Source organism: Primulina eburnea, chromosome 14, assembly GCF_022965805.1.
Source record: "Primulina eburnea isolate SZY01 chromosome 14, ASM2296580v1, whole genome shotgun sequence".
Classification (NCBI taxonomy): domain Eukaryota; kingdom Viridiplantae; phylum Streptophyta; class Magnoliopsida; order Lamiales; family Gesneriaceae; genus Primulina; species Primulina eburnea.
Window position 1 is genome coordinate 29,469,647 of NC_133114.1, and position 23,225 is coordinate 29,492,871.

A 23,225-nucleotide genomic window follows, 5' to 3' on the forward strand; every position below is an offset into this window, starting at 1 on the left:
TGAACTGAGATTTAAACTCTCATTTTATATAGTACACCATTTGGCAAAAATTTGTGTGAGACGGTCTTACGGGTAATATTTGTGAGACGGATCTTTTATTTGGGTCACCCATGAAAAAATATTATTTTTTATGCTAAAAGTATTATTTTTTATTGTGAATATGAGTACTGTTGACCTGTCTCACAGATTATGATATGTGAGATGGTCTCACATGAGACTCACTCCCACCATTTTGCTTTAAAATCAAACCATTTCATCCAAGTATAATCCAACAGAGACACGCCTTTGAGCCAAAAATAAAGAACTTCAACTAGTGAAATTGACAATGGCTTTGGGAACCATTCTTCTGAATTTGAAGTTTGAACAAGCAGTGAGTACTTAAATCTAGCTTTTTCGATAAAGGGCTTTCATCAATAAATTTTTGTATACGTCTTGAATTATCCATGTAAATCCGTATAATTGTGCCTTCTGTTAATCTACAAAATAGTCTATTCTTTTTCTGCCCAGCGGGGAATACAACTCTCCCACTGAATGTTCATACCCACTCATGTTGTCCAATATTTACAGAAGTTTCCCTATTTTGCATTTTCTCCATATGTAATAATTAAAATAAAAATAAAAATACGCTCTTAGATTTAAATATTTCGTGAAATTCGAGTAATTAAAATCTATACTCAATAAAAATGGATTTCAGTTTTAATTTTATATCTAATATCTTATAATGTCCATATCAGTCTAACTCTCTTTAGCATATGCTAAGAGTAGATTCCAGATTTTCATCCAAAATCTCACAAAATAAAAGGAGCAAGAGTATCTGACATGGTAAATGAATGTAACGCAAAAGTAGCCTTCCAAAATGCTACGTGTATAGCCTATGGGTGGTGTGCATGGAGAGCAGGAAACAAAGTGTACACTCCACAACTTCCGCCGACGCAGCGTGGTTGAGGCCCACCGAAAGCGGCAGCGGAATCGCGACAGCTCAATTTTTCCACCGCGGACCCCGCCGCCCTTTTTCTCCTCCCTCACCCCACGCGCTTCGTCTTGTCAGGAATTTATCCACTTTTTCCATTCTTTTCGAATATTTTCTACGTCGTTTTTTTTAATATATATTTTAATATGTGATACAGAAAAATAAATATATATATTCACCTACTTCTAATAGATGTCACACGTGCCAACAATAACGATTGGATTTTCAAAAGGAAACTCGTTCACATATTTGTAAACACATGGTTCGTCGATGTTGACAAATTTGTAGATAAAATCGAACAATTAAATTTTCATGAACATTAGGAAATAATATTTGATACATCACAAATATTAATTAAATACCGACTTTCACAAATGACTCAATTGATACATTTTTTAAATCTAATTTCAATTTATTTCTTTTTTGGAGATAATATGTTATAATGTTCATTTTATATATTAAAAATTATATTAATATGTCTAAAAGTATTTCAAAAAAACATAATTTTGAAATTATTTTTTTCTTAAAAAAGAGAGATGAATAGGAATGGGTAGCAAGCAAGGTCTAAAAGTAACACGTGGTGCCGTCCACCTTTCACACGCATGTACCCCGTCAACACGTAATTCAAATGGCTGCTGGCTCGACACCAACACTGACACACAGCCATTTTACTTGACCCATTCTTTTACTATTACAAATATACATGAGACAATATTTATTATTTTCGGACCTAATAGTATTTCAAGATTAGATAGATATAGCACCAATAAAAATCGAACAATAAACATTCTATAGCGGTCTTGTTTGAGATGAACGATCGAATCGACAAGTGCTGCCCATCTTTAATTGAAGAGCCAAAATAAGATTAATAATAATGGGTCGACATTCAGATGGGATGAACTGTAAAAATATTACATCAAAACCTAGAAATTACTGAAATTTTTCTTTCAAATAACATAAAATTAATGGCCCTTCGAAAATGTAACAGCTTAGAGAAATTGCAGTGATTTCTCCAAGCTGCAAAAAAAAGAGGAAACGGCCATATGGAAATCATTTATCTACAAATCAGAGGTGAGAGTAGTTATCTCGCTCATCCGGGTTCAATCAAGCATCGAGGGGAGGTGGAAGGTTAAGATCGAGGTCCAGACCCCTCTTTCCATCAGATCCGTCAAAATGATTTTCATCCACGACAGATGAAGAGTCGGAGTCGCTGTGAGCCGCGGAGTTTCTAAACCCAACAGCCGTCGGGTTCAGGCGGTACGCCGCCGGCATGCCCAGATGCTCATATATCAAAACCGGCTGCCCGTTCGGCAGCACCGCCATCGAGGGTTGCCTCCGTAAAAACTGATACCCTTCCATCGGTGCCGCGTGATCCAAGCCGAAGACGGTTTCATCGGTGGCGCCTAGGCGGCGCGTGAGATCCAGCTCGACAGGGGCACGCTGGATGAGGTCCCCGCTGGACGATTCGACTGTGCTGCTGTTGCTGGGGCTGCGGACCTCGTGCGAGAGGGGGAAGTTGGTCTTGGCCTTCGGACCCCGGAAGTCGCGTGCCGCGGTATCGTACGCACGCGCCGCATCTTCGGCGGTGTCGAAGGTGCCCAACCAGACTCGGGTCTTCTTACCCGGGTCCCGGATTTCGGCAGCGTAACGGCCCCACGGCCTCTTCCTGACGCCTCTGAAGTGCACCTCCTTGACCTTGGCGTCCCCGTTTACTCCGGCATTAGCCTTCTCCTTGATCGCCGTCATTAGGATCCCTGGAGCGTATAAAATATTTCTGTATCTTGTGCGATGAGAAGTTAAGGAAGAAAAGGTGCAACGGAAGCTTTGTTTATATAAAGAGGCGGGTGAGCGCAGTCAACAAGGGATTTGACTTTAAGCACGGGATGTAGATAATAATTATGTGCTACTAAATCTGCGGTTACAATTACGTATATTTTCTATTTAATCGCTATTACATGCATATTTTCTCCTCTTTTTTTTTTTTTTTTTTTTTTTTACTGTAATAGGAATTCGGCAAAGCTTTCTAGCTAGGCCTAAAAAGTAATCAAATATCTTCTATTATATTAAATCAGAGTATTTTATGTCCAAAAAAATTATTACATTGTGTATTATTTGCTGATTAATTTCACTAAATTTATTGCAGTTTTACTTAATTTTACAAAAATACTCTTAAATCCTCAACAAACCTCTAATGATATTTCTTGATAAAATTTTTACATAATACAAATTTATTATACTTATAATAAATATAAAAATAAGATTTTGTTCAGTTACGTTTGCTGGGACCGCTAATGTTTTTTAATTATATATATATATATATATATATATATATATATATATATATATATATATATATATATATATATATATATTGTTCGATTTTTATCAGTTCATTAGAATACTTTTTATGTTCACTAAATTACTAATGATACCTTTTTATTTTTTTGACCTTTAATTTAAAAATTAAGTGAATTTATTTAATCGTTCAAAAAATAAATTACTGACTTTTACATTTCAATATTGATCAATAATGCATCGTACTAATTTGCAAAAGAATAAAACTGTTGCCTGTTTAATTTAAGTAAGACGAATCATGAATATCAAGACTAGATGTATGCCTATCAAAAAATAAGAGTGATAAAAGGAATATTAATTTGACATTCCAGTCGAAATTAAGACAAAAACTGCTTAAAATTCCGATACGAAATAAGATAAAAATATGCCCGATTCATCAAGTTTCAGCCATTTTTTGTTTGGGACAAATTCTCAAATGTCAAGTGCAAATAGTTAGATTCTATTTAGTTGTTTCGACTTTAAGGATGATTCTTCCCGCCTCCTTCCTTACGAATGTCGCTCGAACGCGGTATACGAGACAGCCACGCCAACCCAAGACATATATATATATATATATATATATATATATATATATATATATATTTATATATATATATGATATGCAATTTAATTTTTTAAACAACAAATTCTATATGGTCGATAATAATCCGTAGTTTTTCTGAAGTTTGATAACAATTCATTGCTCTCGCTAAAAAAAATAATTGACGAAAAATCTCACAATTTCTTTTAGAGATTTGTAAACTTATTAATTAATTAATTAGCTCCTCGCCCAAGCTAATTAACCTAATCTTAAATTCCTAAATTGTTTTACTTTGACTAATTTTTTTAATTTCCCAGGGCTGAACCGAACTTGACACGTGTCTAATGCCTGCTTCTACGTGTCTGCCTAGCAACCAGGCGCTGTTTCAAATCTCTCTTTCCATTTCCCCAACGCTCTATATTTTTCTATTGCCTTCTTATGTCTAAATATTTGTTTTATTATCTAAGTAAAAATACCTTCAATCCGATTTTATTCATAAAAAATTATTATTTTTTATATCAAAAATATTAATTTTCAAGTAAAAATTATAATTTAAAATTCAAGTTGAAAAAATAAAACGAATTAAGATTGAAGTTTATCTATTTCTAAAATCTATTGATTCCGACTACCTTTTTCAAAAATAAAGTATCGAACTAGCACCTCATCTCTTTTGAGTGTGAACAATTGGGTCTCCAATCTTTACTCCACTCAGTCGTCAAATAAGAAGAATATGGGGCTGCGTTTTGCTTCCGTTTGGGCTTGTATGATTAGTTTTTGTGGGCTTCTCTTTGTTAAAATCACAAAATCAGCGACATAATGTCAAATTTTAACTAAACCAATAAAATATTTAGTGCTAATAATTCTCAACATTAGTTCATACTAGTGTATCGACACACGCGTTGCGTAGTTATATAATATTTTTTTATAATTTATTTGATTTATAATTAAATGAGGATAAAAATATAACTATAAGAAATAATCAGGGACTCCACTGTAATTTCGATATATAATTGTCTCAAACTTAATAAAATTGTATAGAAGTATAACAGTGTTCCTTCATCTCCACATATAATTATTAAAACAGACCATGACACTAAAGTTAGTTATTCTAATTGTCTCAAACTTAATAAAATAGTATAGAAGTATTGATAGTATAGATTTTTCATAATTTCCAAAACAAAAACCCGTTCTTAAACAGACAATGCTTGGCTTTATAGTAAAGCAAAAATTTGTGTAAGACGGTCTCATGGGTCGAATTTGTGAGACAGATCTCTTATTTGGGTCATCCATGAAAAAATATAATTTTTTATGCTAAGAGTATTACTTTTTATTGTGAATATAGGTAAGGTTGACCCGTCTCACGTATTAATATCCGTAAGACGGTCTCACATTAGACACTCTTATAGTAAAATGAATATAAAAATTTCAACATATTTTTTAATAAACCCGGGGGTATTTTCGTACTTGTGGTCGACTCTGCTTGGGCACAAAGCTTCTGCTTTTCTCTTTAGTTGTGCAAACCCTTGGCTTTCTGGTATCTTTTTCGACATCTCCAATTCGATTAATCGGAACTGAGAAGTATAATCCAACAGAATGAGCCGTGGAAGTGGAGGTGGATATGATCGGCATATAACGATCTTCTCTCCTGAGGGTCGTCTCTATCAAGTTGGTATGTTGTTTGCATCAAATTTTGTTATTTCCTCATTTTCCATTCTTTATTCGTATTGAGGTCTCGATGTTTATTTTTCTTGGGATTAGGGTTTTATGATTTATTTTTGTTACGAATGAACTATGTAGAGTATGCTTTTAAGGCCGTCAAAGCTGCCGGAGTTACCTCTATTGGCGTTCGCGGGTCGGATTCCGTTTGCGTTGTTACTCAGAAGAAAGTTCCTGTTAGTTTTTTTCTGAAAAAATCGTGATCTTTATGATTGTTTTTATTTTCCAGTAGATGTTAAGTTGTCAAACTTGATTCTTGTGGACGAGTGTGCAGGACAAGCTTTTAGATCAGACGAGTGTCACCCATTTGTTTTCAATCACTAAATACCTTGGATTGTTGGCTACAGGCATGACAGGTACATTTTGCTTTGACTTCTATTTTCATTAGCATTTTCTTTTACCGAGTTGCACATTAACTAACTGATGGGTTATTATTGGAGACATGAATTGATAATCTTTCTAGATGAAAAATGATTTTTTTTTAATTGTATGGGAATAACTGGTGCATCTTGTAATTTTATGTGGATGCAAAGTCAGTGGCTACATGCTGTTGGTCACATCGAATAATTTATTTTAACCACAGTAAACGAAATGCTAGTTAAGTATCTGTTGATTTAAATCCTATTTACATTTTTCAGACTTGATTTACATGCTTATGCTATGGAACAAAGTATTTCGTGAACAAATAATTTATTTTGTGAATTCACAAAACTAGTCGCGCTGTGTAGTTCTGGAAAATTGATTGTTTTTGCTTTGCATTCGATTTGGGTTGAAAATCCATATTTTATTTTGCAAAGAAGCTCAATGTTCTTCCATATCGTTATTAGTGTCAAATGTTGGTTTTTATTTGATCATTTTTGTTGGTCCCCTTCCAGCTGATGCAAGGACTTTGGTGCAACAAGCAAGGAATGAAGCTGCTGAGTTTCGCTTTAGATATGGCTATGAAATGCCTGTTGATGCATTGGCGCGCTGGTATGTTGATTTGAATTTTGAATACTTTTGTTGCAGTAAAATTCCATACAATTTGATGGTGCATTGGTTCTATGTTGTTTGTTGAGGCAAAGCGCTTTTTTTTAAAATAAATCATGTGTTTCTGATTATTTAATGGTCATTTAGTCTGTGCACATTTAGCCTAATGTAATCCTAGGATTGTGCGATGAATTGACTTCCAATTCTCATTTCTCCAATTTTTTCCTTAAAATAGTGTGGCAAACTGACAATCCTATAATCGGATCTTCAAAACATGTGTTTATAGGTAGTTGTTTGGGACTTTTTGCAATGAATTCTTTAATGGTTCAAAGAAGAGCGTAATGAAGGTGTTAAATTTTCTGGTTTCACTCGAATCATAGTGCCATATTTATCCATGCCACAGGATTGCTGACAAGTCTCAGGTTTACACACAACATGCCTATATGAGACCACTTGGAGTCGGTTGGTTGCAGATTATTTCTACTCTTACAAACACTTCTTTATAAAATGTCTCGCCGTATAATAAGTTTTATTTATAATGTGTCTTTTAACGTGGGCAGTTGCTATGATTTTGGGTATTGATGAAGAGAAAGGTCCGCAGCTCTTCAAGTGTGATCCTGCCGGCCATTTCTTTGGTCACAAGGTAATTTGGACTGTCCATCTTTTGAAATGAAACATAAAAATGGTTTCACTCTATTTTTATGTTTGTTCTATTTTTATGTGAATATCTGTTATCCTTTTTGCCTTTTACTTACCATAGAACTTTGTATGTGCCTTTCTTGAATTTTTATTGTATACAAATGTTATCACCGAACTTTGAAATCTTGAGGACATCTAGTGCGGTATCTTCTTGCAAAAGAATCCATGAAAGTTCCAACAAGGGGCTTTCTGAAAATAGAATTTGAAATGGTCATCAACTTTTTTCTTCAGGACTTACACTATCTTCTATTATGGTTAGCAAGTTAGGAAATTCTTAATTTTATTCCCCTGGGGCATTTTGAATGCCCATGCAAGCTTATGGCTTGCCTTAGACTGGGGAGTGTTGAATCTGGTGAAAATGGCTCCTCGAGTTCTGTCATCATTATTCTATACAGTAGCTCTTACTGGTTAATTTCCTTAGTTTAGTCGGCTTTGTGAATTTAACGTGTACAGGTTTGGATTTATAAAATCTTTCGGGCTTGACAAGATTGACGGGCTTTCATTGAAACTGGAACACTGCATATATCTGTGGTATTGGATGAATGATGATATCGTGGATGAGTTGTGATTTGTTGTATTTATTTTAGTCTTGACACCTTGGTGATTGGTGTGTTTTCCATACCCTTCGTTTTCGCCTCTCCATGTTCCCTTTGGCTTTGATGTGTAGTGTTTTTCGTTGCTTACTAAAGATCCCGAAGTAAGAGTATTGTCTGCCTTCACTATCAAATGACGTGTTTAACGTTGCTTCCTAAAGATACCGAAGTACGAGTACTGTCTACCTTCACAATCAAATGACTCCATTTGATTGTCATGGATTTTAGATGGATGTCAATTACATAACCTTAACTTGTAGCATTAGTTTCTGAGGGACGTGCTTTTGTGATAGACTCGTAGAGTTGCAGTAATTTTCTTTTCTTTTTTCATTTCTTTTTGTTTCTCTTTGGTCTTGCGTTGTGTATTACCTTCCATTTATTTCTGGCAGGCAACAAGTGCTGGATCAAAAGATCAAGAAGCCATTAATTTTCTAGAGAAGAAAATGAAAAATGATCAGGCATTCTCCTATGAAGAAACTGTACGGGTAATGAAATAGGTTTTGCTGCATATGATCTCCTCATGAATAATGCTTGATTTTGGATACTGAGCGTATTATTTGCTATAGGCTGAATACCATACATGTTGGTTAAGATTTAGGGCATGTCCCTTTTTAGATGATATTGGTGTTTTAATGAAAAGTTTCATCAAAACAGCTGACATTTGGCTTATTGCCCTTGATTATTAAAGTATGAAGTTGTCTTGAAAGCTTTGTGAAGTTGCTCTCTTACAATTTATTGAAATCTAATGCAATTTGTCATTCAGTTTATTCTTGGAGGTGAACTTTTGTTTAGGTTTTCTTATGAAACAAACTTCCTGGTTAGAATTCAGCTAACATTATTTATCTCAATAACTTTTGTTCTAACGTTTGCAATGCCTTCGATCGCAGATTACAATTTCTGCTCTGCAGTCTGTTCTCCAGGAGGATTTCAAAGCTACTGAGATTGAGGTAGTCTTTATTTGTATTCGTATTTTCTGAAACTGGAGGCATGGTCTTTTTATTAGTTCTTTAGTTCTGTATTCTATTAACGACTTCGCTGTTCGTATAGTGTAAACTCAACTACTTAGCAAATGAAAACCTATCATATGCTTTACTTGAGGGATGGCACCTTATTTGTTAACATATTGTTTAATATTAGGCACATTAAATGCGCACCATCGAAGAACATAGGCTTTCTACATTTTTGTCATATGGATATGGATTGCTTTCCAAAACTTAAATGCTACTGTTATTATATTTTTCTTAGAGGCGAAACTTGCTGAATGCTGAGAAATCTTTTGATGTTTATACCAGGTCGGTGTTGTGAGGAAAGACGATCCGGTGTTCAAAGTATTGTCGACTGAGGAGATTGAAGAGCACTTGACTGCCATTAGTGAGCGAGACTAATCCCTTCCGAGGTTATCCAAATGTTTACGTATTCTGATTCGAACGCATAAAGTTTGATTCGTGGGGAAAAGAGTCCGAGGGTGTTTCCACATTTGTCTGGATTGTGAAATCTTCGAACCTCATGCCCCCCTGCATTCATCTGACCGAAAATATGTTCCATGTTCGGATTTGGTTCATCTCTATCATTATTTCTTTATGTTATTGTCGGATTTATACAAAACTAGGCTCTGATGTGTAATTCATTCTCTATGCTTTGTTGAGGCCTTATTAATTAACAACGACATATTTACTAATAATGATCCAAACTGGTGATTAATTACACCCATGCTAATCAAATCATATGCTAAATATGATCATTTATGAAAGGACCTCGATGACCGATTTCAATCTTAAATCAGGAGTAACCGTACTAGAATCTGAACAGAATAATTTCTGAAAGAATCTCATTGACCGATTTCAATCTTATCCCATTGTTTCTCAGCTATATTTATCGTTGAACGAGGCCAACACTTCATGTATGAGAAGTGATGTCATAGAATAAACAAATATGGAGAGACACAGGAATCGGGCTGTGAGCGAAGGACGAGGCCAGACAATTTAGTTAAATAGATTTACTTTTTCGAAGACCTTTCGTTGATATTTCAAATTTTTGTTTGATTCTTTGCAAGAATTTTACTAAAAATAAAGAGGCAATTCAAGTTGTTTGTCGAGTTCAATAACTTAGATGGAAGATCAACTTAGCTATGTTCGATTAGTACAAGCACGTGACTAACTCTTAATTCGAACGCGCCAAGCTTTACAGTGGGCGAAAATTGTATAAATTAATTAATTACTTTTCATTTAAAAAATTGAGAAATTAATCCATGATGCTTAATTTATCTACAAATAAAAAATACTGAAGACCAGTTGCTATACACGCTTTATTTATTTTAACAAGATTTTAAAGAGCACAAATCATCGAAACAAAAAGCACGAACCATCGAAACATCACGGTGAAGTTTATGCTTTGCAAGATTAAACGGATCTAGTATAAGTTTATGCGTAATGAACTTTTAGAGTGACCCAATGCCTTCACAAATGGACTTCACGTTGAGGCCCAATGCCTCGGTGTGTTTGATATCCAGTTTCGGTCCCAGTCAAATAATTGTAAATCTACATACATTCAACAGTGACTAAGTGTACTTGTCCACACCAAAAGCAACTTGTCCACAGATGCTGGTAACACCTGGGTAGTAGAAAGTTGAATTACATAAAAACACAAATCACATAGCGAACCATCAAACTTGAGTACATAGAGCAACTGCAATGCCAATTACATATCTAATTTCAAATTCAAATCAACAACCTACGATAAACTTGTCTCAATCTTATCAACAAATAATAAAATACTCTTTCAAGAAACATAAGATCGTGATGATAAAAAAAAGTGAAGAAAGGACTAAGGAGTGAGAACCTTACTCTCAGAGAGGTATCTTTTTAAGCTGAACAGATATGTATGTGTATGCCGAAAAGTTTGACTCCTGGGGCCAAATAATTCAAGTGATTGATGTATACAAAGAAAACATCAAACAGATACCATAATACAAAAATTCAACAAAAACTGTAGCTGCATTGAGTTGTTAGCTTTCTTTAAGTAGAGCAACACCCGGATTTCTTTACTGCTGAAACATCATCCTTTAATCCCACGTTTATGGTCTGTCCCTTGGGTAAAGTAGCCGGATCATCACTAGCCTCAAGTGCTTTTCTGCTGACGACGCGATGTATCTGAGTAAGCACTTCTGTGAAAGCATTTTCCACGTTCATTGATTCCAGGGCAGAGGTTTCCATGAAAAACGTGCTTTCCTTCTCAGCAAAAGCAGTCGCATCTTCAGTGGAAACAGCACGCAAATGACGTAAATCAGCCTTGTTTCCAACAAGCATGATGACAATGCTTGAATCTGTATGATCCCTCAGTTCCTTCAACCATCTCTCAACATTCTCAAATGTAACGTGGCGCGTAACATCATAAACAAGCAATGCACCAACAGCTCCTCGATAGTAGGCACTTGTGATTGCACGATATCTTCAGCAAATACCACACATCGGATTAGGTATGATGTAATAGGTCACATGGTTTAGATGAAAATTGAACACCCAAAAATAAACCACAACCATAAATTTAGATTTACATCTGCTATGCCAAAACAAACACTCAGGGAACTTAAAACAGTTTTGGATTAATGATGCAAAAACTCAAAATATGAGATAATAATAAAACCTTTGTCGTCATATACAAAGATTCATACGCATTCTAATATGAATATCATAGCTTTACAACTTTCTGAAAAGTGGTACTACATGATCAATAGTTACGTATAGCTAAATGCTAATAGCACAATAACTCAATGTCTTCTTTAGCAACTCTGGCAAAAGGGAAACATGAAAACAGGAAATTACAAGGCATTTAGTTCCTTACTGCCCTATCGTATTTCTAGATACACAGAAAATTTTACAAGTCCATGTACTTCAAGATATGCCACTTTAGTTGGCAGTTGGCAGCTTGGTATCACAAGGAATAACAATTGGTCTATCTATGAAAAATGAAATTGTATTTTAATACATACAGTAACTCAAATGCCACTATTATTGGCAGCTTAGTGTTACAAGGAATAACCGTCTTTCCATGAAAAATGATGATCAGGATTAAGTTACAGGCAATAGGCTATTAGGCTCGTTATATAGACTAGTATTTAACAAAATACAATAACATGCACGAGGTCAAAAACATGTAGATTTAGTGAACTTCATACTCTTGAAAGAAGAGTTACCTTACAACACTTACACCACTGATGTTCAAGATCCGTAAATAAACTTGGGAGCATACGTTATGGTGTCAATGTAACTTTCCAAGTGATGTTCCGTGTATGGAAACACCAAAAGTTACAGATAGGTCGTTATAAATAGGACAAATTGCAAGTTATTTATTTAAATTTCGCAAGTATACCAAAACACTGACAGATAACTTATCTTGGTTCCATACAAAATTCTCCAGAAAATCAATGTTGGCCTTTAACTGTTGCTAGTTTTGTAAATAATGAACAAATGTAATGTCAAATGCAACATATACGGAGGGAAATTCGTCACGCCAGATAAAATCTTACATTCTTTAACAAAATATATAAACCCAAGAAGTTATAATTAATGGTTGAGCTGCATGCAACAGATTTCAGAAATAGCTAGAACCATCCATTGCAAAATGCAGATAGATCTAAGCTAAAAAAGCTTCAGATCTAATCCTCATACCAACAACGGCTACAAAACAGGTCATGCAATTTTCAAAACCTTAGATCTCAAAAATTCTAAAAGGAACGACCAGGAAAAATCAACATTGCAACAATCAAAGCGGAGATCTCAAACCAAGAAAGTGCTCCTCCAATGCAAACCTCCACATAAGATACCATACTCATTTTCCCATAAATTTAGAACGCGAGGTAATAATACCGTTCTTGACCAGCGGTATCCCAAATCTGAGCCTTGACAACTTTATCGTCGACGCGGATGCTTCGAGTGGCGAATTCGACGCCAATAGTAGACTTGGACTCCAAACTGAACTCGTTGCGAGTAAATCTGGAGAGCAAATTGGATTTTCCGACGCCGGAATCTCCGATCAACACAACCTTGAACAAGTAGTCGTAGTCATCGTCTGCTCGATACGCCCCCATGAATGTATTTGTATATTTGCGCGATTGATCGAAGAAACGTAAAAGGGACGTGCCCCGTTTCCGGGAAAAGGGACCGAGAAGACCCACGATCGATTCAAATATTTATATTATGTATTTACTTTTTCTCAATTTAATCGTGATTTTATAAATGAAAGTGGAACCCAAAAATCCACAATCTATTCAAATCTTTATATTTTGTTTTACCTTTTTTTTCCAATTTAATTGTGATTTTAGAAATGACTATATGTAATTATATGTGAGATCCTCTTATCGATATAAATTTGTGGAACACTAAATGAATAATTATTTTGTGAGACAATCTCATATATTTACAAACGTGTTGATCTTGTTCATTCATGTAATAAAAATAATATTTTTAAAATAAAAATTAATCTTAATTTATATCCCTTTGCTTTTCTAAACAAGTTTACTGAAAGCCACCGAGTTCATGTCGTTCATGGAATTTTACAGTCCTTAATTTGTGTTCGACCCCGTGGCCGACTGTATGGAGTCTATTCCTTTCTCCTATCTTACGCTCTTGGAAGCTCGAATCCTCTCCCACTTGCGTTCGTGATCCTACAACGAATGCTTCGTTTACGGTTGTAGTCCTGTTTCACAAACTAATCTACCACTTTCCAATGCATGGGTTGACCGCCTGCAGAAATTGCAGTCTGTTTCTAGTATCCTATCTGAAATGCACTCAATTGGGTACTCTCCTGACCGTGGGACTTGCAATTACCTTATTACGTCGCTCTGCAAAGTTGATCGGTTAGAAGAAGCAATTAAAGTCTTGCAGGGCATGAGCAAAGCGGGTTGCATTCCAGATTTGGATAGTTATGGAGCTTTGATCAGTGAAATGAATGAGCGAAGAATGACAACTGAGGTACTAGGAATGGTGAAGGAAATGGTGAGCAATCATGGATTGAATCCAAGGCAAGATACCATGCTAAAAGCAATCGGTGCAATGCGTGCTAATAGGGACATATGGAGATCAGTAGAGATGCTCGAGTTTTTAGAAGGTGAGGTTGTGTATTTTGGATTTGAGGCCTATGAATCAGTTCTCGAGGGTTGCTTAGAGGGACGTGACGTCATTTCGTTTTGGCTGGAAAGTTTGTCATGAGAATGACCGAAAAAGAGTTTACCTTGAAAAATCTCAAGGAACCTTTGTATCGAAGTATGACCCAAGCCAATTTGGCTCAGGGACACCATCCTTGCATATGTGAGAGACTCAAGTTCGAGTCTTCTCCACCAAAAAAAAACGTCCATAACACCCTTTTGGATATTCTTGAATTTCATGAATTTAAATTCTCTCCTTTTTGAAGCTTGTTTGTTTATTTTAATATAATGTCACGAAACAGAGCCAATTTGTAATCAATCCATCAAACCCCTTATCTTAAGTCCAAATCACACCATCCAAAACGCGTGATGCACTTAACTATGAAATTTGTGATGTCCTACATATGAGAAAAACATAATCTTTGTAGTATTAATCGGAATTCCGTGCGTCCAAAAAATCATCTGGTAAGATCATATATATAATTTAAATAATAATATTAATAACAAATAGCCTTCCAATTGCTTTTGTATTATTTGTATGATTATACTGTTGAAAACTGCTTTGTTTTTACCCAAGAGTTATTGCTTGATCATATAACTTTTGTTTGCGGAAATTATTATCTAAGACTTGACCTGGAGTCTAGCATTTGCCATCGAACATTCTTCAACTCTTGGTGGGGTAGCTGGGCTCCAATGCTATGCCACACTCGCCATTCTTATCAGAAGAATCACGCTTTATTTTGACATATCCTTCCTCACCCCATTTAGTCCCCCACGAGTTCTTCACAAGCCAGTACTTCTCTCCATTTTCTACACCGTAGCCTACAGCTGCAACTCCATGATTTAAATCTTTTCCACAATATCCAGATAAGATCCCACTAGAATACAATTGAAATTCGTACCCTCCAGCATCAACGGCTACTGCTACTGGTTGTTTAGCCACTGCAGCTTGCAAGGCCTTCTCATTTTTAGGAGGTACTGATACGTAGCCACTTATTGCCACTGCTCTTTCTTTTTCTTTGTCAATTTTACACCTTCCACGTACCCCTTCATAAGGATAGTTTTTTTCCGTGGTTATGCCATTATTATTTTTTATAAATTCAAATGCTTTTTCCATGTATCCACCATTACAACCTTCATTTTCTCCCTTGTAGTCGCAGTCTACAAGCTCTTGTTCTGACAAAGACACCAATTTCCCAGTCTTGATCTTGTTGATGCCTTCCACTGCTGCTACGGCGGAGAATGCCCAACAGCTGCCTGTGATGAAACATGTTTATTTGGTTATCAGTATACAATTGTTTCTTTCAAGCGTTCTTCATCTAAAGAAATCCGCTGGAACATTTACTACAATTCTCAGTTGTCACGCCAATGATATTTGAAGTTTAATAAGTTACTGCAAACCTTACGACTACCCTGTCCTGGCATTTACTTTCGTGTCTTCTGTGAAACATTTCAAGGAAATATACTTTCTTGACATCGAAAAAGTTGAATAAATTTTTTCGCGTGTGTGATTGATATAATCATTATATTATGATGTTACCGCTAATATTTACTAAATGGTGAGATAAGATTTTGGTTATTTCATTTACCAGCGCATTAACAAGGCTAAAACATGATATTAGATGTTTTTTTTACCACAAGTTCCTTGATTCTTGATCGGAGTAACAGCGCCAAATTTCCTCCAGTCTATGCTAGATGGCACTGAAGAATCACCAAACGTGCAGTTGTGTTGGTCCTCTGCCTGCCGCTGGCCACGACTCCTATAACCCAAGTATCTCGATTTGAACTCCAGATTAGTCATGTCTGCAAATTCATTATCTGTAAGTCTATAAGGAAGATTCTGAGAATTGATCAAATCAATCAACACTACATTTGACTGGTAAATCCCGAATCGCAAATTCCATTCATCTCTGTTCTCATATCTTCGTCCATGTTGTATTATCCAAGCTTGGTACCTCTTCATCATGACATCCATGATGTCCTCGCTTGTATTGTGGCCAAAATATGCACACGAAGAACCACAGAGGACACAAAAAAGTACCATAGCCAGGAAATATTTCATCATTATAGTTTTAGTCATCAGTGTAAGGGAAGATTTTGTATGAAAAATGGCTGGTGAAGTTTGAAACTCATCAGCTGAGGCGTTTTTATTGCAAAAGTTCACAAACATGGATTGCATACTCATGTAGGTAACCAATATAATTGGTAAGTCAGTTGGATTCATGTTTTTTATATTGGTTTCCCACTTTTGTTTAGCTGCGGCAAGTCTATTGTGTATGTTGTCTGTAGTTTCTGTTTCGTTCACGGGTTCTTAAAATAAGAAGGGACACAATGAATCCATGGAGGTGAAAATTCCGGCGTTCCTGGTTAGTTGTTAAAAGCTTGTCGGTTTCATGGGTTCCATTGTTTCTCTTATACTCGTGAAATATACAGTGAAATTTGATACTATTTTTATCCAAAAAGCTATACATGAAATTTGAATGTGTTGACCGGTGTGACTCGTGTGAGTAGTAGTGTCAATGTTCACGGCGTTGTTCCAAAAATGACGGGCCTCGTAGGGATCATCGCATCGATTAATACGACAAACACCATCACTTAGTGTTAGATGTTTCATATCGCTTGAATAAAATTTGTGTGAATTGTATATATGGTCTTAGACAATCTTCGTGAGAACAAAAATACACCATCTACGGTGAAACCAGAAGAAGACTTGGAAACCACCAAGGTCATCCAGTCTCAAACTTAATGTTGATGCAGCCGTGGATGAGTATCGGAATCAATAAAGCATTGGTGGAGTAGTTTGTGACACTCAAGGGCGGCTCTATTGGCATTCGGGAAACAAATTAATCAACTAATTTCTGTAGCTCATGGTGAAGCCTTGGAAATCCGAGAAGACATTAAACTGCTTTATGAGAAATGTTTTCAAGACGTTTAGGTTGCATCAGATTCAATTTTGGAGGTTCATGCAGTCACCACCATGATGTTGGCTATATTGGATTCTGTACGGCAGAAATAATAGAGTGCATTAAAGCACATATGGTTTGTGAGATTATTCACGAACGCGGATCGGTTAATAAAATAGCACATCATATTGTTCGTTTTACTTTGTTCTCCCCTTCATCTTTTGCTTGGGTTAATTATGAATTTTCTTCTTGGTTGCTTAAACTTGTAATTGACGATTATTTTCAATAATATTACGAGCTTTTGACCCTAAAAAAATTGTACCTTTTCTATGTAAACTTCTAAAATTCTTGGTCAATTTTCAATTTTAAAATCCGAATAACTTAGAAAATTTGCATTTTTTTTTATCAAATTTAATTTTAAATCTAAATAAGTTGAACATATAAATTGCATTCAAAGATTTCCTCAGGAATGGAACGTTATTAAATTAGTAGGAATCTTGTTATATGTTTATTCATGAGACAGATCAAATATACTAATATTTACAATAATAAGTAATAATTTTGACATAAAAAATAATATTTTTTAAGGGTAACTTAAATATGATATTTATCTAACAAAATTGACACGTGACACATTCTCACAAAAAAATTTGTGTTTTTAAATATAGCACTAATTTAAACTTCTCAAAACCATACACTAAAAAAGAAAATAAAGAGGATCGGTGCTGTTTAATAATGTTCCTAATCCCCATTTTCAGTATAAAATTTTCCGAGAAAAACTAATATATTGACAATTCTTTTTTTTTTTTGTAAATGGATAGATTTGTACATATATTGCTATAATTTATTTCGCCGAAACGGAAAAATAAATATATACGTCTACTAATTAATATGTAAAGAAACGGAAAGCGGCAATTTATTTACGATATCTCATGCTTGATATTCCAGAATGTTTCTTTAATGATAATTTTCCAATTTAATATGTAGAGAAACTCTGCATTGATTCCAGCCCTTTGGAATAATTAAAATTAAAACTTTGAATTGATATATAAAACTGCACAACTGCGCTATTTAAAAAAGTGAGATTAATAAATTATTATTATTTTTTTAAAAAAAAGAAGAAGATGTGAGATTCTAAAATTAATTAATGATCAGTTGAGGGGTCAATGTGCCAATTCCATCCACCAAAGGTTGTATGAATGCAGACAATATACTCCAACGTTACTGATCCTCCTGCGTCTGCTCAGTTCTCTATGAAACCCAACGGTCGCATTTCCTGCAGATTTAAAACCGCATCCTTGTTAAACTCCTGTAACTAATTCCTTCGACTTCGATTTTGTAGTCTTCCACGTCTCATTCATTCTCTCTTAGCTTAGCTATGGGTGCTGGTTTTTTCGCGGGGGTTCTACATCTTTTCTTATTCTGCTGTTTCATCTCCGCCGTGTCGGCCGCACAAGGAGGCGGAGTGCCTTCGTTGGAGCTGTGGTGCGTTGCCAAGAACAACGCGGAGGACAGTGCCCTGCAGTCGGCCCTCGATTGGGCTTGTGGGCCCGGCGGAGCGAATTGTGCCCCGATTCAAAATGGTGGGCCTTGCTACGACGCGTCCAACATCCTTCGTATGGCTTCGTTTGCCTTCAATGATTACTTCATAAAAAATGGTCTTACTGATGATAGCTGTAACTTTAGTAACACTGCCGCTCTCACTTCCTTGAACCCCAGTGAGCTTTCTGAATTTTTTGGCGCATTTTCTCCCACTTCTGTTTGATTTTAAATTATGTTATCAATTTTTTTTTCCATATCGTTTCAGGTTATAAAAAGTGCATATTTCCATCCAGGTGAGCTGCTGTGCAAAATTTTGTATCAGACCTGGTTACAAATTTGTTCTTTATTTTTGGCCGATCATTCTTTTATTCAGTTGTGTCAAATGTATGAATTCTAGTGGTCTGCTCTCTGTGGTGTTGTAAGTTCATTTCCTTTTCACAACACCCACAGTAATCTGTTATGATTTCAAGTAGATGTTAGAACATAAATGTTAGAGAAACACCAAATCCAAAGAGTTTACTGGTCACTTCACTTTTTTTATCCGGGGCATGTTAGGATGATCTTGTATAGATTGAGAACTTCTCTGTTTTTTTTTTGACAATTCTAACACTCATGGTTGTGTATTTTGGTGCGGTTTAAGTAGGGGAAATGTGAACTTGAATGGTTCAGCGACAGCAGGGCCGGCTACTGCGGATATGAGTGCCAGTAATTCAATCTCGAGACGATGGGATTTGGGATCGATCTCGATTTGTCTCTTATTTTCCATCCCACTAGTACTTTTGTAGTGAAAACAAGACTGGATACATTCATTCTTGTCTGTAACAATCCTTTCTTGTTCGGATATCATATAGATATTTCTTATCAATCCCACGCTTAAAGAATCACCAAGTGATTTTTTGTTAAACATGCTCATTTTCTTGACCTTTTGTGGTTCCTGTTGCATTGTTGTCCTAAATTTTTGATATAAAATCTCTTGGTGCTTCCATCAGCTCATGATTTTCACAGCTTTCCATGTTCACATAATAGATGGGAAAATTGTGGGTACATTACAGATGAACTCATTTATACCCATCCTTGAGTACAAGTCAGCTCGAGTTTAAAGTGTATTGAGTGTGTGTTGTGTGTTCACGTTTGCGCGAAAAAGAGGAATCTACTTGCCATTTTTGGCTGAATATCGGTATATTTTTCTAAAGCAAAATGCAGGTTCTAGACTTCTAGCCCTCTGATCCATGACCCAAAAATGTACAATACAGAGAAAATCGTGACTCTATTTGGAAAATTACTTATAAATTTTTTGCGATTCCCAAAAATTTGAAAAATACGTTTAATTATTATTATTATTTTAAAGCTATAATTGGATAAGAGTTTGTTTAAAAATGTTTTTACAAAACTTTTGTCCAAATACATTTTTAAGTTTTTTTACTCATGAAAACACTAAAAACGATTTTAAATCTCCATCGTAAATCTAATATTTTTCATTGATATTGTACATCTTGTTATGATTATTTAACGTGAATAAATTTTATATCTATTTCATGTACATATTTATTCGGTCCTACACTAAAGGATGTTGCTGTAAATGTTCATTCGATGATATAATAAAAGTCACATCTAATTTTTGACATTGTTGGTCAGTCCACATGAAATTCCCTTCTTATTTTCCGATGATCCCAAAAAGAGAAGTGAAAATTAATTAGTTAATTTCAATGAAAGTAGGTGTTTCCTTTAGTCAATGATTACACAATCAGAAAATGCATTTAGTCCGTGGTTTCACATCGTGCCACCAAACCAAAAGAGATTCATTGACTTGATATACAATTATACCATTGTTTATTTCGCCGTCCCACTTAATCAGCAAACTATTATATTAGTTTACCAACATTCAAGAACGTTTCACATGCATGATCAACCAACAAATAATGTTTCTAAAAATTTCAAACTTTTTTGGTTCCCCTTAATTATATAATTATAAAAAAGATTCGTCTTAAGTATAATTTAACTTTTGTAATCACGCCCAAATTAAAATTTAAGTTTGAACTTTGAAGTTAGGCAAAAACTTGTGTGAGACGGTCTCACGGGTCGTATTTTGTGAGACGGATCTTTATTTGGATAATCCATGAAAAAGTATTACTTTTTATGCTAAGAGTATTACTTTTTATTTTGAATATGGGTAGGGTTGACCCGTCTCACAGATTGTGATCCGTGAGACGGTCTCACATGAGACCTACTCTTGAAGTTAAGGTAAAATTTGTAGAAGGGTGCATGATTTAAATTTCCAATTTTACTTTTTGAAATAAGATTAATTTTGACAAACTAAATCATCAACTGTTGACTGTGTGGGATAGAAGAAAGAACTAGGAACATCTCGTTGTAGACGAAGAGCGCAACTTAAAATTTCAGAGTTTGTATATTACAAAAACGACAAAATTAAATGAAAACGCAGACATGGACCAAAAGAAATCATCCCAAAAAAAGTTTCGGCTCTGTATGTATTTGTATGTAATAATCACAAAATCGGAGTGAAATAATACCTTTTTATTTACATTGTCACTGTCTCTCAAGGTCGACTGGGAAACTGCCATCTTGTCCACATGATTGATGATTCTGAATCCTCCGGGATGATCTTTCTCTACTAAGAATCCTTCTGAACGAATTTAATCTCGAGCTTGATCCACTGTTAACTTTAGCCAAAGATTGTCCCCCGCCGCCATCTGAAGTTCCTTCAAACGGGGGAGCCGACGGTGCTGCTCCAGCTGCAGCCACCACCATTCCTTCCCTCGGCTCCGCCACCAGCCTCGGCTCAGCCTCCGCGCGGCAAACGGGACAAGTTAAATTCGAAGCAAGCCATTTATCAATGCAGTCTACATGGAAACTGTGGTTACAATTCGGCAAAAGCCTAACCCTCTCACCATCTTCTAACGCACTTAGACAAACTGAGCACTCGACGGAGCTCCCGCGGCTTGTTTGCTTGAATGCTAAAACGGGTAAGGAGGCGAGGACCAACGGGTCAAGGCCCGTTTTTGGTGGCTCAGTGGTCTGCAAGATGGCGGAGGTTCTTAACAAACGGAGGCGCCGAAGCTCCTCCCGGCGGCGACCTTGGCGACGGATCGCGCATCTTGCATACACGTGAAGGAGCGTGACGAGGAGGACGACGAATGATAAAGAAATAATGGCCGTGATCATGATCTTATTATTGGCCTCATAGTTATTCTTCTTATCTTTGTTGTCGAAAAGTAAAGATGTATTGTTGTTAGATTCGTCATCGCCAATTCCCATTGAGAAATTTGGGACGGAGGAGAACAAGATAGGGGGATTAGATTTTTGGATACTTGAGGAGAATGTGAATCGAAAGGCTTCGTTATATTTATTATTTGTTGTGTGCGCAGCGCGCGCGGGTTTGCGTGTCGAAGGAACACACCGTGAATCGCAAGGTGTTGACTAGAAATTGGAGCATTGACGTTTTTGACAAATCCGTTCCGTTGTATTCTTCTGATGAAGTTTCCTGCGCTTTAATCTTCTCTCAAATAATTAAAGCGTAATAAATATGCAATGCGCGAGATTGACTAGTGATTAGGATCGGACAACGAAATTAATATATACTAGTTACTTTGCACACGTCATGTATGTGTGTATAATTTTTTATCATTATTGATGGACTAAAGTGAAATTTGATAAATTATGGAGGGATTAAATTTATATTTGAATGTTTAAAATAAAAATAAAAATAAAAGTTTGTGTGGTAATTTTAAAAAAACAAAAAACAAAAGTAAGGGTAAAATTGGAAAAAAAGTTGGTGTCCTTAAAGATAGTTATTCTAAGGCCCTCACACTTAATATAATAGTATAGATATATAAATATAAAAAGACATCTTTGAAATTGGAAAATATAAAAAAAATGATTTCTTCCACTTCACTCCTTTTTTCCATACTAATAATAATATAGCGTTGAATATTATGGATCTTGTGCCGATATACAATGTTACGTCGGATATACCATAAGGCCAAGGGTGCCACGCCCCCAAAAAATTTTCATTTTTCTTTTTTTGTATATAACCTTTTTAGAAAATAAATATATAATTAAATGCCCTAAAAATATATGAAAATAGCGTGTCTTTTCATCAAAACTAGGCTCTAAATAAAAAATACATGATGATTTTTTATCGGATACATTGATGATATTTATTGAAAGATGAATTCTAAAAATATTTGTATTGGTGTTATCATTGAAGACTTTGAAAATTTTAAAGAATATCGAATTTCGAGATAATTTTTTTTCTTGTTAAAAACATACATATGATCTTAATATAACCGGTGAAATATTTATCTTTTCCTTCGTTTGTTTGTCTATTTTTTGTAAGCTCCTCCCCTAGAGCTTAAATCTTAGATCCTCTCCTGCCGACGTATCACCAAATAATTAATTTAAAATAAAAATTCTAAAAAAATAGAATTTTTTTTTAAAAAAAAACCTTGAACAATCGAGACATAGATATCAAAACTAAAATTTTACTGAAAGGATGTTTGAGTCACTGGAGCTAGATTTGAGTTGGGTCAAACTTAGATTGAGCAGCTATTGAGTAGCTCGGTTAGGTTGCAACCCAATGGCATATCACAGGAAGAATTTAAATGTTTAGGATTTGCTTGTAACCAACTATTATCATACCATTAAAAAAATATTGTTTCTTATAATAAAAAAAATGTTTAAGATTTACGATATTTTTTAAAAAATATAAAAATTTTAGCTAACGTATGAATGTCGCAACTACAATTAAGTGGTTTCAATACCAAGAAGAAGAAAAAGTTCTCCCATGACTTATTAT

The 23,225-nt window shown here is 35.3% G+C and overlaps 6 protein-coding genes and 1 pseudogene across 7 annotated transcripts; 3 read left to right on the forward strand and 4 right to left on the reverse strand.

Annotated features, from left to right (window-relative positions):
* Positions 1–1,830: 1,830 nt before the first annotated feature.
* LOC140811807 (ethylene-responsive transcription factor 4-like) lies at positions 1,831–2,784 on the reverse strand. The gene has a single exon (XM_073169882.1). It carries the CDS (start codon positions 2,714–2,716, stop codon positions 2,075–2,077), a length of 642 nt encoding a protein of 213 aa, XP_073025983.1. The 5' UTR covers positions 2,717–2,784; the 3' UTR covers positions 1,831–2,074.
* A 2,512-nt stretch (positions 2,785–5,296) lies between these two features.
* On the forward strand, positions 5,297–9,526 carry LOC140811805 (proteasome subunit alpha type-6). Its single transcript, XM_073169880.1, has 9 exons — positions 5,297–5,514; positions 5,643–5,737; positions 5,836–5,917; positions 6,437–6,533; positions 6,934–6,992; positions 7,091–7,173; positions 8,212–8,307; positions 8,710–8,769; positions 9,115–9,526. Exons 1-9 carry the CDS (start codon positions 5,439–5,441, stop codon positions 9,205–9,207), a joined length of 741 nt encoding a protein of 246 aa, XP_073025981.1. The 5' UTR covers positions 5,297–5,438; the 3' UTR covers positions 9,208–9,526.
* Positions 9,527–10,499: 973 nt separating this feature from the next.
* On the reverse strand, positions 10,500–13,023 carry LOC140811806 (ras-related protein RABA1f-like). The gene is made up of 2 exons (XM_073169881.1): positions 12,688–13,023; positions 10,500–11,269 (listed from the first exon to the last, which is right to left on the reverse strand). The coding sequence occupies exons 1-2, from the start codon at positions 12,906–12,908 to the stop codon at positions 10,837–10,839; spliced, it is 654 nt and encodes a 217-aa protein (XP_073025982.1). The 5' UTR covers positions 12,909–13,023; the 3' UTR covers positions 10,500–10,836.
* LOC140811324 (pentatricopeptide repeat-containing protein At1g06270-like) lies at positions 12,907–14,028 on the forward strand (annotated as a pseudogene).
* Positions 14,029–14,413: 385 nt separating this feature from the next.
* Positions 14,414–16,066, reverse strand: LOC140811804 (cysteine proteinase COT44-like). The gene is made up of 2 exons (XM_073169879.1): positions 15,600–16,066; positions 14,414–15,221 (listed from the first exon to the last, which is right to left on the reverse strand). Exons 1-2 carry the CDS (start codon positions 16,042–16,044, stop codon positions 14,629–14,631), a joined length of 1,038 nt encoding a protein of 345 aa, XP_073025980.1. The 5' UTR covers positions 16,045–16,066; the 3' UTR covers positions 14,414–14,628.
* A 1,940-nt stretch (positions 16,067–18,006) lies between these two features.
* LOC140811809 (PLASMODESMATA CALLOSE-BINDING PROTEIN 5-like) lies at positions 18,007–19,274 on the forward strand. 2 transcript variants are annotated; one of them, XM_073169883.1, is made up of 3 exons: positions 18,007–18,585; positions 18,675–18,702; positions 19,050–19,274. In XM_073169883.1, exons 1-3 carry the CDS (start codon positions 18,246–18,248, stop codon positions 19,192–19,194), a joined length of 513 nt encoding a protein of 170 aa, XP_073025984.1. In that variant the 5' UTR covers positions 18,007–18,245; the 3' UTR covers positions 19,195–19,274. The 2 variants fall into 2 exon arrangements, with proteins under 2 accessions (XP_073025984.1, XP_073025985.1); XM_073169884.1 differs by having other exon boundaries at positions 19,053–19,274.
* A 1,486-nt stretch (positions 19,275–20,760) lies between these two features.
* LOC140812042 (RING-H2 finger protein ATL40-like) lies at positions 20,761–21,743 on the reverse strand. Its single transcript, XM_073170220.1, has one exon. The coding sequence runs from the start codon at positions 21,683–21,685 to the stop codon at positions 20,957–20,959; it is 729 nt and encodes a 242-aa protein (XP_073026321.1). The 5' UTR covers positions 21,686–21,743; the 3' UTR covers positions 20,761–20,956.
* Between the last annotated feature and the right edge of the window lie 1,482 nt (positions 21,744–23,225).

Excerpts from the sequence above, each read along its gene's own strand:
- LOC140811807 (XM_073169882.1), bottom strand. The coding sequence starts at position 2,716 with ATGACGGCGATCAAGGAGAAGGCTAATGCCGGAGTAAACGGGGACGCC.
- LOC140811805 (XM_073169880.1), top strand. The coding sequence starts at position 5,439 with ATGAGCCGTGGAAGTGGAGGTGGATATGATCGGCATATAACGATCTTC. Across the intron at positions 5,918-6,436 it reads GTTGGCTACAGGCATGACAG|CTGATGCAAGGACTTTGGTG; the intron begins GTACATTTTGCT and ends GTCCCCTTCCAG. Across the intron at positions 6,993-7,090 it reads TATGAGACCACTTGGAGTCG|TTGCTATGATTTTGGGTATT; the intron begins GTTGGTTGCAGA and ends TAACGTGGGCAG.
- LOC140811806 (XM_073169881.1), bottom strand. The coding sequence starts at position 12,908 with ATGGGGGCGTATCGAGCAGACGATGACTACGACTACTTGTTCAAGGTT. Across the intron at positions 11,270-12,687 it reads GATACCGCTGGTCAAGAACG|ATATCGTGCAATCACAAGTG; the intron begins GTATTATTACCT and ends TATTTGCTGAAG.
- LOC140811804 (XM_073169879.1), bottom strand. The coding sequence starts at position 16,044 with ATGACTAAAACTATAATGATGAAATATTTCCTGGCTATGGTACTTTTT. Across the intron at positions 15,222-15,599 it reads CAAGAATCAAGGAACTTGTG|GCAGCTGTTGGGCATTCTCC; the intron begins GTAAAAAAAACA and ends GTTTCATCACAG.
- LOC140811809 (XM_073169883.1), top strand. The coding sequence starts at position 18,246 with ATGGGTGCTGGTTTTTTCGCGGGGGTTCTACATCTTTTCTTATTCTGC. Across the intron at positions 18,586-18,674 it reads TCTCACTTCCTTGAACCCCA|GTTATAAAAAGTGCATATTT; the intron begins GTGAGCTTTCTG and ends ATATCGTTTCAG. Across the intron at positions 18,703-19,049 it reads AAGTGCATATTTCCATCCAG|TAGGGGAAATGTGAACTTGA; the intron begins GTGAGCTGCTGT and ends GTGCGGTTTAAG.
- LOC140812042 (XM_073170220.1), bottom strand. The coding sequence starts at position 21,685 with ATGGGAATTGGCGATGACGAATCTAACAACAATACATCTTTACTTTTC.